The sequence below is a fragment of the Rousettus aegyptiacus genome, unplaced genomic scaffold (assembly GCF_014176215.1).
Source record: "Rousettus aegyptiacus isolate mRouAeg1 unplaced genomic scaffold, mRouAeg1.p scaffold_m13_p_6, whole genome shotgun sequence".
Taxonomy (NCBI): Eukaryota; Metazoa; Chordata; class Mammalia; order Chiroptera; family Pteropodidae; genus Rousettus; species Rousettus aegyptiacus.
In genome coordinates this window covers 98,780,589-98,794,950 of record NW_023416309.1, presented here as the reverse complement: position 1 = coordinate 98,794,950, position 14,362 = coordinate 98,780,589, and the positions used below count along the sequence as shown (strand labels likewise).

The following is a 14,362-nucleotide window of genomic DNA, read 5'->3' as shown; positions in this document are numbered from 1 at the left end:
TTCCTGATCTGCGACCTGACCAGCCGGGATCATGGGGTGCTGCCCAGGGGATTGCTTCACCTGCTGCGGCCAAGAGCAAGACTGCTGTGAAGAGTGCTGCTGCCAGCCCGCCTGCTGCGGCTGCTGCGGCTGCTGCGGGCGCTGCTGCTCATCTTGCTGCGGCTGCGGTGGTTCGGGCTGCGGTGGCTCAGGCTGCGGTGGCTCGGGATGTGGCGGCTCAGGCTGCGGAGGCTGCGGAGGCTGCGGGGGCGGCTGCTGCGGGAGCTGCTGCGGATCCGGCTGCTGTGGCTCCTCTGGGTGCTGCGGCCCTGTCTGCTGCCAGCCCACGCCTGTCTGCAACACGAAATGAAGACCTTTTCCCCTTCTAACGAAGCAGTCCCAGGGAAAGCCCCTATCTGCTCCAGGTGGAGACCCCTCGTCTCCAGATCGTTCTACATCCCCCCAAACAGTGTCCTGCCTCCCGTGTTATTGTGTTATTCGTAGAGGAGGCTGATTCTCCAACGCCTGCCCTGGTGTTTCAAAATCCTGAGAACAAGAGCCATATCCTGGTGGGGAATTAAAGTTGGGTACTACCCAAAGTGATCCCGGAAGCTCAAAGGGTGAATCCCGATGGCTTGATTTTCATGAAGTTAAATGTCTTGTCAGTATAAGACATCCTCTTGTGTCGTTGCGACTGATCCCTCTTCTTCAGCTTTTTGCTGCTTTTGAGATACAAAAAAAAAAACTTTCTTAATGTGTGAATAAATTTGAGCATGCTGGCGTAACTAAATTAGTTCTTCGGCCTCTTCCTTCGCCCCCTGTTGGGCCAGGAAATTTTACTCTGGCATCCACATAGAGTTTTTGAAATATAGTTTATGGATCAGCTGCATCAGAATCACCCCGGGGGAGTTAAAATAGGGATTTTGGAGTCTTCCCTGAGACATGCGGAATCAGAATCCACATGCAATTTGTGTTTCCAACCAGAACCCCAGATAATTCTTACGCACCGAAGTCTGGGAACTATACATGTAGACTAAAGCTTCCATCTGTAGCACATGATGTACTTGGGGAGGCTTTTAAAAATACAGATCCTTGGGCTTTGCTGCTAGGAATTTTATCCATTAGGTCTAGGGTAGGGGTCCCAGCTCCTGGGTGAATGTCAATGCTGGCCAAGTTTAACCCTGACCAAGGGGCATGGCTTCCTTCTACAGTATAGTTCTCCTAGAATGATTCTGCTGGAGGGCTTCGGGTGTGGTTAGAACTTCCTGGCAAAATCAGAGGCGATGGCTTTGATAAAATAAGCTTAGTTCTGAGTGGGAGCGACTCCCGTAGCGAAACTTCAAGAACACACAGGTTCAAAGGTTGTCCTGGGGAGCCCAAGTCCTTCCTCCAGCCTCATGCTTTGGGGAAGTTCTGCTTGTCTGAGTTAAGGTTTTTTGTTTGTTTGTTTGTTTTTGTCTTGGAATCAGCTGTATTTCTTCAGCTTGAGGCCCAGGGATGAGAGGGGTGATTGTCCGTCTGCTAGGTGGGGCCTGACCCAGGTGTGTATGGATCCAGCTGAAAGGTTAAAATTCAAGAGACGGTTGATTCAACCTCTTGCTGAATGTGACTTTGAGCTACATATCAGATAAAACTAATTCTACTTTTGCCCTAGGAGAACAAAATTTATTTTTATTCCTACGAAGCAATGTTTTATTCAACAAACAAACAAAAAAATATTTTTCTGATTACAAGCATAGCAATGACCCTTAAAAATATGAAAAAAAAAAGCCAGAAAAATATAGAGAAGAAATAAGAGCCACCTGAATTCTCACCACTCAGGGTTTATTACTGACACATATCTTTCCAGACTTCTTTCTAAGCATATTTACAAATAAAACTGGGATTATGCTGCTTTTACTTCTTTGCCTTTAAAATTTTTTGTTTCATTTTTTATAAGCTAACTTTATTGGGATATAATTTACATATAATAAAGTGCTCCCATTTTAGTGTACAGTTTGACAAGATTTGACAATCGTACATATTTAAGTAACCACTACTGCACTCAAGATATAGAACTTTCCATCAACCCCAAGATTCTTCTATGCCCTTTTGCAGACAATCCTGCCACCCAACCGAGTCTCAGACAACTGTTGATTTGCTTTATGTCACTATAAATTTCACTATTTCTAAAATTTCATATAAATGAAATCATACAACATGTACTTTTAAAAAGTTGCAGTTATCAATAGTTCATTCCTTTTTTGAATAGGATTACATTGTATGACTAAATTATATTAAAAATATTTATCTACTGATGGACATTTGGGTTGTCTCCAGTTTTTTTTTTTTTTGCTATTATGCATGAAGCTGTTATGAATATTCATGTGCAAATTTTTGTGTGGATATATGTTTTTATTTATTTTGGATAAATATCTAAGTGTCAGATTGCTGGGTAAATAGTAAGTGAATGATTCCCTTTATAGGAAACTACTCAACTGTTTTGCAAAGTGGCTGTACCATTTTTTGTTCCTGCCAGCAATGCCTGGGAGTTCTAGTTACTCTCTTTCCTTGCTAACACTTGATATTGTCAGTCTTTTTATTCTAGCAAGGGTCTAATGATAGTTCATTGTGTTTTCATTTTTCTGTTGCATTAAAAATCCTAGCAGTATTAGTAGCGTCTTGCTTTGGGGGAGAATTCAAGATTTGACTCTGCCCTGGTTCAGTTTTTGACTACTATTTAGGTCATTTTGCTCTGGCCGGAATTGGCCTCCAAAGAACTGGCTCTTTAACCTCCAGGACAAAGCCACAGTCAGAACAGGAGCATGCCAATGGGACGAAGTTGCCAAGAGGTCAATTGGTTTACACCGAGTAATTGTGATGCAGAGCGGCTAATTCTTCAATTGCTCCTGACCATGGTCTCCTGGATGAGTGAGTGGAAGGTAGTAATTTCTTTGAATTACTGACAGAGAATTGCCCTTCTTAGCTGTACACAGAAGTCCTCATTCATTCACTCAATAAATATTAATTGTGAACTATTTCTGTATCAAATACTGCTCTGGGTGCTGGGTATACCTCAGTGAATAAACAAAATCCTTGCCCTCCTGGTGCTTACACAATGTCAAGAGGGACTAGAACTCCCCCCCCCCCAAAAAAAAAAAGTAGAAATGGGCTATTTAGTTAAAACAGCAGCTTATTCCACTTAGCAGGGAAGGATTCTTTGAGGAGATGACATTCTAGCACAACAGATGATGCTATGCAATTTCCTCAGCTGAGAGGGTTTATGAGGGATTTTGGGGGGAGGGGGACTATCTCCATCTGGAATTTCATTGCTGGTTTAGCTGAAGAAGAGAAGGTGGATGGAGAGGAGGTCAGGATCAGGGTCTTGGGGGCTTCTTCTCTGCCTTACCCTCTGCAAAGCTGTCTTAAGGTCCTCTTTCTCCATGGCCTGAGAGCCACATCTCAAAGGATGGCACTCCCTATTTCTAAACTTCCACTTTCAACTACCGAGTCCTGTGGACTCTGCTTTTTAAAAACATCTCATATCGTTCCAGTCCCGAGGCACTACCCAATTCAGGTTGTTCCCATGAAGTTTTGAGGTAATTGTCCCAGACCCCTAATAGTCTTCCACTTCTAGACTTTCCCTCCTTCTCCAATCCAAAGGGCAAACCTGGTCAAGTTACACCCCCTGCTTAAAAATCCCAAATGTCAGAATCAAATCCAAGTCATTATTACGGTTCATAGGCCTTTCATGACCGAGTGCCTAGTCGCTCCTCTAGTCCCATCATTGCCCCTTCCTGTCCCCTTGTACTTTTCATCCTGGCTGTAGAACCATCTGCTATTCCCCAGATGTTTTATGCTTTTGAGAAGCCTACCCTAACTTAGCAAAAATCATGTTCGTGTTTTTCCAGGGTACCCCTAGAACACGCCATGCATCCATGTATTGTAGTACCTGTATGTATACTGCATCATAATTGCTATGTATGTACCTGTCTCTCTTCTAAACTTGGGCTCCTTATGGCTGGAATTGCAACTCATTTATTTTGTATCGCTCACACAGAACCCACTGTTGGATAGATTGAATGGATGAATAAAAGAAAAATTGAGTGAACGATTGCATAAATTAATTAATGAAGAGAAGGATGATGAATGGTTCAGCTTTTCCAAAGGGGAGCTAGCCTTTTGCATTGACGTCGAAAGCACATGGTGGAGGCATGGTAAAGCCTTGGTAACAAGGATGTCAGATCTTAGTGTTTAGAAACCTAGGGTTTGTTTCTCATCTCATGTCCGACTTAAGCAGTACCATTGACGCAATGCTTTGAGGAAGCTTTGCGTTCTTTGCTTTTGTTCACAATGTCTTAGTGAAAGACCCCTTGTCTTTTCTCTTTACCCTTTGGGTCTTGGAGGTATCTTTCTTTCAGGAGCTATTAAAATCACCAAAGGACAATAGAAAATACAGATGTCATAAAGTTGTACATCTTCAATTTACATATGTTAATTACCAATGTTATCCCAATAAATCTAATTTAAAAAGATTATTAAAGGTAAGAAGGACTCTGGGGGTCTACTGAATGCTTGAGGCAATAGGTGTGTGGAAGGAAAAGGAGGAGAAGAAGCAGAGATGCTAGGTCAAGTGCTTTCCAGGGATAGGAGAGCCAGTAGGGTTGGTCAGGGAGGATCACAGAACAGGATGGAGGACAGCATTGTGGGCTAAGCCTGTGACATGTGGCTTTGACAAAGACTCCTGAGAAATTTCTGTCCAGACAGGATGGTGAGAAGGAAGAATAGCCCTAGATTAGGGCAGAGCTGGGTGGGATCTTTTGATTTCAATCCCTCTTCCTTTTCTTTATCTGTACTGGGTGAAGAGGAATCCCATCTCATGGGATTGCTAATAGTTTTAAATAAGATCATTGCTATAAAGCTCAGTCATTTAAAATCCAGCCCAGATACCCCCTCTCCCACAGAGCTCATCACTGCTCCTTGCTGCTAATCCCCGTATATCTACTGAGTTTATCATCGTAGGGAGTGTGCTGGCATGCGTGTCTGCCCACCAGAGAGTGATATCCACACGAATGAGTGAGTATGTCTTATTCATGGGCATCCCATGTGTCCAGCCCCGGGCCTGAGGACTAGCAGACGGATAAATTATAAGTTCACTCCTTCTTCCCCTGGTCGTGATGCTCAGAAACACAGGTCATTCAGCTTGGTGGTGATGATGCTTATTCCAAGATGACCTGTAGCTCCAAGGATTCCAAATTTAGCAAGTCAACAAATAACACAGCTTCTTTATGGGTAGATAAACAACTTCAGGTCAACAAACCTTGGCATAATAAGATGTTCCTCTGAAAACTGGCCTAAACAGTGATGAGGAAAAGACGCAGGAGCTCAAAACAGCACGTGCTTGTGAAGGGATATAAAAGTGAGGGCCTCGGATAGCTGTTCCAGTCAGGTAGCATCCTCACAGCACTTACAAGGGAGCAGAGGCACCTCCACCATGTCTGGAAACTGCTGTTCTAGGAAATGCCCCTCCGTGCCAGCCATCTCTCTCTGCTCCACTGAGGTGAGCTGCGGAGCACCTGTCTGCTTGCCCAGTTCCTGCCGGAGCCAGACGTGGCAACTGGTGACTTGTCAAGATAGCTGCGGATCATCGAGCTGTGGCCCACAGTGCTGTCAGCCCTCCTGTCCCGTGAGCAGCTGTGCCCAGCCCGTGTGCTGTGAGGCCACCATTTGTGACTCTTCTTGCTCGGTGAGCAGCTGTGCCCAGCCCGTGTGCTGCGAGGCCACCATTTGTGACCCTTCTTGCTCGGTGAGCAGCTGTGCCCAACCTGTGTGCTGTGAGGCCACCATTTGTGACCCTTCTTGCTCTGTGAGCAGCTGTGCCCAACCCGTGTGCTGCGAGGCCACCATTTGTGAGCCCTCTTGCTCCATTAGCAGTTGCAGCCAACCTGTGTGCTGCGAGGTCACTTCCTGCCAACCAGTCCTCTGTGTGCCCACTCCCTGCCAGCCCATCGTCTGCAAACCCAGCTGCTGCCAGCCAGTCATCTGTGAGCCCAGCTGCTGTCAAGCTGTCTGCACTGCGCCTACTTCCTGCCAACCAGTGGTCTGTGATCCCACTTGCTATCAGCCAGTGTGCCCCACGCCTAGCTGCTGTCCATCCGTCTGCTCTGTGGCTAACAGCTGCCAGGCTGTTCCCTGTGACCCCAGTCCTTGTGAGCCATCTTGCTCCGGGCCCAGCATCTGCCAGCCTACCTGTGTGGCTCTGGTCTGTGGGCCTGTCTGCCTTCGTCCTGTTTGCTGTGTTCAGAGCCCTTGCGAAGCACCTTGTGTCTCCAGCACTTGCCAAGAGCCTTCTTGTTGTGTCTCCAGCATCTGCCAACCCATATGCTCAGAGCCCAGCCCCTGCTCACAAGGGGTCTGTGTGCCTCGTCCATGTCAACCCGCCTGCTACATAGTCAAGCGCTGTCAGTCCATTTGCCGTGAGCCTATTGCTTGCCCATCTACCTCCTGCCAACCTGTCTGCTGCCGCCCAGGGTCTTCTGCATCTGCCATCTGCCGGCCAACTTGCCCTCGGACCTTCTACATACCCAGCTCCTGCAAACGGCCTTGCACGACTTCGGTTTCCTACCGTCCAATTTGCCGCCCAATCTACTCTGGACCGCTCACCTACAGGCAGCCATATGTGACGTCCGTCTCCTACCGCCCTGCCTGCTACCGCCCTTGTTACTCCATCCTGCGCCGCCCGGCTTGTGTCACTTCTGTCACCTACCGCCCAGTGTGTTCCCGCCCACCTCGTGCTGACTCCTGTAAACAAGATTGCAAGCAGTCCACTTCCGGCCAACTGGATTGTGCTGACTCCACGCCCTGCAAGGCAGAAGTTTCAAATGCCAGTTCCTGCCAGCTCCCTGAGGCCGGACCCACTACACCAATCACCCATGTGGCCACAGCCAGCCAGCCGGATGCCACCAAGCCTGCCAACTGCTGAACTGACCTCGACCCATCAATTCTTGCAAAGCTAACCTTCACCTAGAGAGAAAACTTGACTGCTCTCCACAAAGCTTATCATATCTTAGCTAGAATCTTTTCCTTTCTGCTCCATTATTTGCCACCTGCTTATGCTTCCAAGAATACATCAGAAATGATCAAATGTAGGCCTCCTGGGCAGAGAGGGGGACATTCTGGGTTCCTTTCTGCTGCTGCCATCAAGCTGACGAGAGCTGCTTTACCACATCAGCTCGAGTCTCTTTCCTGACATAAATTTTTTCTGTTCTCATGTGTGTGCTCCCTTGCTGTCCAATAAATGTGGCTAAGTTGAAGTGACATGCTGTTTTCATTGCTCCTTTGTCAATGCTGACTTGGTTCATCTTTGAAAGCAGCTCCACTCATCCATCGACCCATCAGACGAGCCTTTTAGATAGCTGCTAGGGCCAGGGACTGTGTTAAGCATTAGGTATGAGAAGACGAAAGTCTCAGTCCCTGCTCTCAGAGGAGCTCATTTCTGTTAGGGAAATGCACAATTAACTACACTCCATCATGCTAAGTACTGGGAGAGAGGTAAGCGCAGGGCATCATGAACTCAGCAAGGCATGGGGAGTGGGGGAACCGAGGAAGGATCCTTTGGGACTGTGATACTGAAGACTTGTAGACACCAGGAAGGAAGAGCTTCCCGAGCAGAGGAAACACGTATGGCTGAATGGGGTCTGTGAGCTGTTCACCAGGCTAAGCTTGAGCAGGGATGTGCTTAAAGGAGTAGCGAGCTCTGAGGTCAGATGAGTAGGTGGTTACCTGCCCTCGTGAGGCCTTTTTGCTGGGGAGAGGCATTTGGGTTTGGTGCAGGGCTGACAGGAAGGCATTGTAGGACTATATTTCAGAGCAGTGACATGAAGGGCACTGGGTTTGGAACGTCCCTCTGACTTTGATACGGAGACCTGCATGGAGGAGCATGCTCTTGGATATAAGGAGACTGGAGAGGTAGCCAGTGGCTCTGGGGTTCACAGTGGGATGAAAATAAGTGTGTGTGGGGGGGTGGGGTGGGGAGGTCATATTTATGATAAGAGAGGTAACTGGATTTCCCGTGCAAGAGCTTTGGTTATGTTCTCCTAGTCCCCATAAGACACATTCTTTGCATAAACTCCGTACATATCTTCTTATAATCTCTAATGATGGCGTCTCTTCAAAGTGATCATCCCTTACATTTAGTGCACAGAATAAAGGGCCATCTCTTGTCTGCAAGGTGCGGATTGGGCTATTTAGTCTGAGCACAGGAGAGAGTAGACCAGAGCTTTTCAACTTTGGCACTATTATCGTTTTGGACTAGATCATTCTGTGTTGTGGGGCCATCCTGTGCACTGTAGGATGCTAAGAAGCATCCCTGGCCTCTACCAACTAGATGCCAGTAGCATCCCTTGTCGTGATGGCCAAAAATATCTCCAGACATTATCAAATATCCTCTGGGTGTGTTCATGTGTGCAAAAGTGGTTTGAGAGCCACTGGGTTAGACAATGGCAGACGGAGAAAGTCAAAAGTGAAATTTATCCTGCCACCAGAACTACAGTTACCGCCTCATCAGGCTATTGGGACATATCTCTGTTTCCTTCCAGAGTCAAGAGAGGGGTGGGCCAGGGTTTTATATCTCTGTGTCGAGCACGGACTCATTCTTTCAAATAAGTTACAGCAATCTGTGAGGTAAAATTTCTTTCCCCCTTTTTTATGGATGATGAATATGAAGGCCAAACAATCTAAGTGCTCATAACAGAGATAAGAAATTGTGGTATGTTCATGCAATAGAATATCATGCTGTAGTGAAAAAAGGACTGGACAGTGGCTACATGAACATGTAAGGGGGATTGATATAAACAAGCCTCAGAGAACACATATGTATCTAAAGTTCAAAACAACATACACATACATATATCCACATATGCATGAGTATATATCCATGTATACATATATATACATTATATCATACATACTATATATAACACATATTTTATATATATTCACAAAGGAATAATAAACACAAAATTCAGCATAGATATATCTAGCATATAACATATAAATGACTAAAACACACTTTTGTCTAAAGCTCATTTTTTAAAAAATTTATTTATTTAAATTAGTTTCAAGTGTACAGTACATTGGTTAGACATCTATATAATTCATAAAACGATCCCCTCAACTGCTCCCTCCCTCCCCCGGCCCTCCATCTAGCCATCATATTAACGCTAACTGCATTCCCTATGCCATGCTCCCAATCCCCATGGCCAACTATCAACTACTAATTTGTATTTCTTTAACCCTTCACCCCATTCTCCCAGCACCCCCAACCTCCCTCCCCTCTGTCTGTTACCAAATCGTTCACTATACTTGTGAATCTGTTTTTGATTAGTTTGCTCTTTTTGTTCCTTAGATTCTGCATATAAGAGAAATCATATGGTATCTTATCTTTCTCTGTCTGACTTATTTCACTCAGCATAATAACCTCTAGGTCCATCCATGTCATTGCAAATGGTAGGATTTTATTTTTTTTTAATGGCTGAGTAATATTCCATTGTGTATATGAACCATGATTTCTTTATCCAATCATCTGTTGATGGGCATCCAGGTTGCTTCCATATCTTGGCTATTGTAAATTGTGCTGCCATGAATATTGGGGTGCATAGATCTTTACGAATTATTGTTTTGGTTTTCTTTGGATAAATACCCAAAAGTGCAATTGCTGGGTCAAAAGGTATATCCATTTTTAATTTTTTGAAAAACCTCCATGCTGTTTTCCATAGCAGCTGTACCAATTTGCTATTCCAACAATGTATGAGTGCCCTTTTTTCTCCACATCTTTTTAAACACTTGTTGTTTTTTGATTTATTGATGACAGCCATTCTGACAGGTGTGAGGTGATATCTCGTTGTGGTTTTAATTTGCATTTATCTGATGGTTAGCAACCTTGAGCATCTTTTCATATGTCTAGTAGCCATCTGTAATTAAAGTCTGTGTTTTTTTGTATCACCATATTTCTTGATGGGATCACAAAAGCCCTTAGTGATATACAAGATGTCCTTAATGCCTTGAATCATGGCAAAATGAGATTCTCTCTATTGAGAGGTTTCTTTTCTTTTTTCAGCTTTAGTAAAGTATAATTGACAAATGAAATTGTAATATATCGAAAGTATATATATGATGATTTGATATACATATTATAAAAGAATTTCTCCCATCTAATTAATACATCCATCACCTCACATATTTATCTTTTTTTTTTTTTTCGGTGAGAAGGTTTAAGTTCTTCTAGCAAATTTCAATTATACAATATAGTATTATCAGCTATAGTCAACATGTTATCCATTAGCTCTTCAGACCTTATTCATCTTATAGCTGAAAGTTTGTTCCCTCCTTAAGAGGTTTCTTTAAGAGGAAGGGAAGCAAGAGAAGAATTAGGAAAAAAAAATGGATGTAAAAATGGATTGTTCTGAAATAACAAAAGTGGTATATATGGGTGCAGGATATTGGTACACTTTTTCAGATCAAAGTTGACATGATTTTTAAAATGTATTCAAGTTACATCTTGATTGACCTATTTGGTAAAGCCACAAGTATTTCCTCTTGGGAGACGAGAACTTTGGGATGTAGACATTCAGGAATAAAACATAGTTCAGGGCTCCCTGTATTTTGCAAGATGCCAAAATGAATAGCAATGGGATGAAGGGCTAAAGAAGTGACTGATGCCGTGACATAAGAAGCAATGGTAGAGGAAGGGCATTTTAACTACGAGGGAGAGGGTTCCCCAGGCATCATTCCGTCAGAAACATTTCTCTTCTTTGGAAAATGGGGGCAGGGACCGTATAAGGAGATGGCATTTTGTGGCTGGTACTTTGAAAAGTACCTTCCAGAATTTATAGCACATTCAATGATTGGGAGGCAGAGAGGAAGAACAAAAATAACTGGAATAGCAGCATTGGAGTTGATGAACTCTGGGTACTTTGAACCCTGGGGTCGTGAGCTAAGAGGGCCAGCAGAGTGAGTTAGTAGCAGATCCAGAGAGACCACAGCAGTTTTTAATGTCCAAATTAAAAGATTTTCTTTGGGTGTGTTGACAAGTACAGGTTAGTACTCATACCAGTTTGGTCCAACTGGTAACTACAGCCACGGGAGTGGGCAGACAATCCCCAGCACAGGGCCCGAGCCATCTGCCCATGAACCGGCGCACTGCTGCAGAGATATCAGCCTTCGGTCACGGTGTTAGAGTCTTGTCCTTGCCCCCTCCAAAGTCAGGAGGTCTGATAGGTGGCCAATTTCTGCTCCAAATAGGTTTAAATCTTATTTCTACCATTTATTACTTGCATAATTTGGGGAACGTGATTAAAATTCTCCGAGCTAGTTTTGCTACCTCTAACATGGTGGTGACAATTACACCTGCTAATGAGGGTCATTGCAAAGATTCCATGAAAAGCGAGGTCAGAGACTGGTATATAGTATGTGATAAGTGCAAGCCATTTCTTTTGTTACTGATACTAGCCAAGCTGAGTTTCAAGAAAGCCAACAGGAAGGTTCTAAAAAGAAGCAGAGTCACCGAATGTCCTTGGGAGGCACTGCCCGATTTTCTGTTCGCCATCTCTGACATCGTCCTCCCTTAACTGGGTTAGGGCTTCATTTCCTGGTTGAATTGCGCAGAACTGCATTCCTGGTAGAAGAGCGAGCTGCTTTAGCTGGGCCTCCTGATGAGAGGTTAGAGCGGGAAAGGCCTGCTTCAGGGAGGCTGGAGAACAACCTGTAAAAGAGACAGCTCATTCCAGACCAGGAAAAGCATCGAGGAGTCCAAACTTAGCAAAGAAAACTCCCCACTCAACAGACAAGTTTTAAAAGTGTGGACAACATCAGCAGCCTCCTGAAGCCGGCTAATCAGATGTTTGCATGCAAGTGAGTAGAAACAATAACAAGGAAAGATGCTCTATGCTGCGGCACTACCACTCCTAGTGAAGGACTATAAAAGCCCCTGTGCATTAGATGTTTTTCAAACTCAGGTATACTGAGTTTGCAACTTCCCAGAAAAGTTAGCACCAGCACCATGGCGGATAGCTGTTGTCCTGGAAACGCCGCAGACATTCCAGCTGTGCCCACCGTCTCCATCTGCACAAAGGGTGGCAACTTCCGAAATGGTATCTGTTTGCCTAGTTCCTGCCGGAGCAGAACATGGCAACTGGTCACATGCCAAGAAAACTGCCAGCCATCCAGCAGTGCCCCGAGAGGCTGTGAACCTGCTCCTTGCCAACCTACCTGCTTTCCAGCAACTCCTTGTGTGGGTTTTGTTTGCCAACCCATTAGCTCCTGCACAGCCTACTACAAATCTGGCACTGGTCAGCCTGCTTATCTGGTTAGCTCATGCCAGCCCCGTTGCTCGGAATCCAGTGGTGATCGGCCAAAGTTCTGTGAAGCCAGCTCCTGCCAGGAACCTGTGTTTGCCTCCAGATCGTGCCAGGCAGCTTGTGGCCAATCAGTCTGCTGTGACACTGGGTCCTGCCAGCCATCCTGCTCTGAGGTAACTTCTCGTCTTGAAACATCTTGTCTACCAACCATCTGTGCAGCTGGTCCATGCCAGCCGCCATGCTGCCAGGCAGGTTCATGTCAACCTGAGAGCAGTAAAAATCAGCCCTGCAAATTGACTTATTACCAACCCATCTGCTACATTTTTAAGACTTGTCAATCGGTTCCTTACACGTCGGTTCTCTGCCAGCCGTCGACTTGTATGCTCAGTCCTTGCAGTCCTACCTGCTATGTGTCCTCCCCTTGCCAGCCACTGCCCTGCCAACCAGCTCCTTCCATATCCATCATCTGCCAGCCAGTGGCTAACCGCCAGCCCTCTTGTTCTTTCGAGAGCCCTTGCACACCAGCTTCCTGTGGCACCATGCTTTCTGGCCAACCAACTTGTGTTGGACCCACTTCCTGCAATCAAAGTGGCTGCAAATCCCCTTCCTGCCAACCAGCCTGCTGTGTGACAGGTTTAGGCAAATCATCCAATGGTGGCTCCAATTGCTTCCAACCAACTCCTCCACATCTCTGCAAAGCCAGCACCTGACTGCCGACTTCCCGCCAACCCAGCCACGAATCGAGCTCCGTGACGCAACACTTGGTTGATGGAGCTCTCTTTATACCTCCTCTGAGGTCTGCAAGTGAATAGCCACTCTGCGGTGTCTGCCTCTGGCCGAGCACAAATGCTTCCTGCTTGCTAACGTTACTCTGAGTCAGTCCCACATTCTCTCCAGATGTTGATGAGGAAACTTGTCCAGCCACTAAGGGATCCTACTTAACTGAGGAGAAACTTTCAGCATGGTCCACACTAGCGCTTGCATTTCCTGATGTCAATGCATTTCAGTTCAGTAAAGCCTTCTTTCCAGTTTTCTTTTGATGCTGCCAAGTCTTTAAAAAGACTTCTTTGCTGGAACCGCTAAGCAAAATGTGACTGGTTAAGCAAGATGAGTGCTTTAACGCCTTTCAATTCTCCCCTTCGTAGATTTCCTTCGGGTCATATTTGAACATGATGACCTTGGGTCTGTATTGGTCTGCAAGAGCAGCTCATGTCTTGAATTATAGCAGCTCAAACCTGAAGGGAGTAAGGATAATGATTCTCTGGCTTCCAACCTTTAAACCACCAAGAGCTCTTTTGAGTTGAGTGGGCTCAGTTTCCCACAGTGAGTAGACTTAAGAAGCCAAAGACAGAAATGGTCCAGGGAAGCCATAGATTAAAATAAACGTGAGGATTCAGCCATGGAGAATAGCTAAGGGTTAATTCACTGAAAATTGGTTTAAATGATCAATTCGCTTGATGACCAATTTAAATAAAATTAAAAACTCTAGAAAATTTTGGCACTTGTGTTTTTGCTATGTTTTTGACATTTTAAGAGATGGTTTTAAAAACAATTAGTTTAAGGGAACTTCTGACCAAGTTTTATATTTATAGTGTGTAAGTATTGAATACAAGTATTTTAAAAATGGTTGGGTTGGTCTCTGGGGGAAAGTGTAGAGGAAGATTAACAGGGTGCCCTTGTAGCAATGGTGTAGTGCCCTTCCTCAAGGACCTCTGGCCTCCCCATTCATCAAGGGCCTCTGGGTCTGCAAAGCGATGTGGGTCTGAAACCTGAAAAGTTCTCACGCAGGCTCACAGAGGGACACATGTAAGGATGTTCACTGTGGCATTTCTGTGATGACACTGATTTTAAAGGGAGTCTATTGTCCACCACTAGGACAGCAGGTGGGTAACAAGCGATGATTTTTTCATGGGGTATTATATTTGGTTCTCCAGAGAAACAGAACTAACAGTGTGTGTGTGTGTGTGTGTGTGTGTGTGTGTGTGTGTGTGTGGTTTATCTTTATGTTTTTATTTACTTTTACTTATAATTAATTAATTAGAAGGAAT

At 45.1% G+C, this 14,362-nt stretch overlaps 3 protein-coding genes across 3 annotated transcripts; all 3 read left to right on the top strand.

Moving 5' to 3' along the window:
- The first annotated feature begins 31 nt into the window (after positions 1 to 31).
- Positions 32 to 349, top strand: LOC107513885 (keratin-associated protein 17-1). The gene has a single exon (XM_016151005.1). The coding sequence runs from the start codon at positions 32 to 34 to the stop codon at positions 347 to 349; it is 318 nt and encodes a 105-aa protein (XP_016006491.1).
- Positions 350 to 5,452: 5,103 nt separating this feature from the next.
- Positions 5,453 to 6,940, top strand: LOC107513884 (keratin-associated protein 16-1). The gene has a single exon (XM_016151003.2). The coding sequence runs from the start codon at positions 5,453 to 5,455 to the stop codon at positions 6,938 to 6,940; it is 1,488 nt and encodes a 495-aa protein (XP_016006489.2).
- A 5,076-nt stretch (positions 6,941 to 12,016) lies between these two features.
- On the top strand, positions 12,017 to 13,130 carry KRTAP29-1 (keratin associated like protein 29-1). The gene has a single exon (XM_016150800.2). The coding sequence runs from the start codon at positions 12,017 to 12,019 to the stop codon at positions 13,022 to 13,024; it is 1,008 nt and encodes a 335-aa protein (XP_016006286.2). The 3' UTR covers positions 13,025 to 13,130.
- The last annotated feature ends 1,232 nt before the right edge of the window (positions 13,131 to 14,362 follow it).

Coding starts and splice junctions, on each gene's coding strand:
- LOC107513885 (XM_016151005.1), top strand. CDS start 32: ATGGGGTGCTGCCCAGGGGATTGCTTCACCTGCTGCGGCCAAGAGCAA.
- LOC107513884 (XM_016151003.2), top strand. CDS start 5,453: ATGTCTGGAAACTGCTGTTCTAGGAAATGCCCCTCCGTGCCAGCCATC.
- KRTAP29-1 (XM_016150800.2), top strand. CDS start 12,017: ATGGCGGATAGCTGTTGTCCTGGAAACGCCGCAGACATTCCAGCTGTG.